This window comes from Bactrocera tryoni, chromosome 2, assembly GCF_016617805.1.
Source record: "Bactrocera tryoni isolate S06 chromosome 2, CSIRO_BtryS06_freeze2, whole genome shotgun sequence".
Taxonomy (NCBI): domain Eukaryota; kingdom Metazoa; phylum Arthropoda; class Insecta; order Diptera; family Tephritidae; genus Bactrocera; species Bactrocera tryoni.
Genome location: NC_052500.1, coordinates 84,362,100 through 84,363,873, shown reverse-complemented (window position 1 = coordinate 84,363,873; position 1,774 = coordinate 84,362,100). Strand labels below are relative to the sequence as shown.

General features: G+C 43.2%; 1 protein-coding gene across 1 annotated transcript; it reads left to right on the top strand.

The window, feature by feature from the left end:
* The first annotated feature begins 245 nt into the window (after positions 1 to 245).
* On the top strand, positions 246 to 1,268 carry LOC120768886 (malate dehydrogenase, cytoplasmic-like). The gene has a single exon (XM_040095640.1). It carries the CDS (start codon positions 246 to 248, stop codon positions 1,266 to 1,268), a length of 1,023 nt encoding a protein of 340 aa, XP_039951574.1.
* The last annotated feature ends 506 nt before the right edge of the window (positions 1,269 to 1,774 follow it).

The window sequence follows — 1,774 nt, the reverse complement described above, 5'->3', positions numbered from 1 at the left end:
TTTCAGTCTTGAAGGAAGCGTAGTTTTTTCGATGTCATCCAGTAGCGTTATGTGATTGACATACCTTAACCTTAACTTAAAAACCCTGCGCACGGAATAATTATTTAACACTTTATATACAAAGAAAAATTGTCTAGTAAACCGAAGAGTTACATCAATAAAATTGTAAATTGTAGAGAAAACCAAAAATAGTTGCTTAAGTTAGAAAAAATATTTGAATACAAAATATCCCACAAAAAGATTTTATGACGTCCAAGGAAGAACAAGTTATACGCGTGCTGATATCCGGCGCTGCCGGCCAAGTTGCATACTCACTCGCCGGGCTCGTTGCGCACGGCATGGCATTCGGTTTAAAGCAACCCATGATTTTACATCTCTTCGATTTGCCGCTAGAGACGGGAAAAATGGAAGGTCTGCGTATGGAACTAATTGACTCAGCACTACCTTTGCTGCGAGACGTGATCGTCACCAGTGATCCGGTTGTGGCTTTTCAAGATATATCAGTGGCCTTCCTGATGGGCGGCAAGCGCCGACAGCCTGGCATGAAGCGCTACGAGCTCATTGCGAACAACTGCAGAATATTGAAAGATCAAGGCCTCTGCTTGGATGCTTTCGCACGCAAAGACTGCAAGGTGGTCGTACTCGCCGAGCCCTGCAATACCATGTGCTACATTTGTGCCGAGCATGCACCATCCATACCACGTGAGAATTTCACCACAAATGCCCGTTTGGATTACAATCGTGCCGTCGGCTATATAGCAAGCAATTTGAAGATTTCCGCAGCTAACGTAAAGAATATGATTATCTGGGGCAATCACTCGGATTCGATGCATCCGGATTGCTCGATTGCCAGCGTGGTTGTCAATAATAAGAGTCACCGCCTCTCCGAATATTTGGGTGACGAAATGGCTGTCTTTAAATCACAACTGTCGGAAGCAGTAATCAAGCGTGGCGCCGAAATAATTGGTGCGCGTGGCATGTCGTCGGGTTGGTCGGCAGCCAAAGCGTTGTGTGATCAGATGAGGGATTGGATAGCGGGCACACCGCAGGGTGTTATGGTGCCGATGACAGTCGCATCCGATGGCAGCTATGGCACACCAAAAGAGATTTTCTTCACATTTCCCGTGGAGGTACAGCGCGGCAAATGGAATATAGTCAGGGGCATTAAGATTGATGAAATGTCTAGGAGCAAGATAGACTTCAGCGGCAAGGAATTGCTGCAAGAAAAGATGGCTGCCGTTGCGGAGATGGGAGAGGGATACACCTGAGTTGATTGTAAATTTATTTCCTGGGGGTTATTGTTAAATTTTTACCTTAAAGGTTTAACTTAATAAAATTTTTGCTTCATACATAGTACTTATGACTTACAGTCTATCTATCTAGCAAAATTTAAGCAAGTTAGTGTTTAATATTTATTTGCTTAACGACAGTTAATTATTTAAACTTCCTTATATATCACGAATATTTCCAGCCAGTTTCCGAGCGATATGAACTTTTCTTTAACTTCACCTGTCAGGAGATGTCTGGTGACATACAGCAACCGCGTTTGAAATCGTCTGCACTTTTCGTTTTGTCACGACAACCAAACATACTTCGGGATTTATGTAGATAGTCTTCCCCTTATTTAGCCACAATTCCACGCCCACACGTGACAAATTCGAAAATATTCATGGCAGTTTTACATTCTTTGTATGTTTGTGTGTGTGTAACTCGTGTTGTTGTTGTCATGGCTGTTTATTAAGGGAGCAGAGCGACGATCCGTTACACATAGCCT

What these genes read in the sequence shown, in the direction of transcription:
- LOC120768886 (XM_040095640.1), top strand. Translation starts at nt 246, where the DNA reads ATGACGTCCAAGGAAGAACAAGTTATACGCGTGCTGATATCCGGCGCT.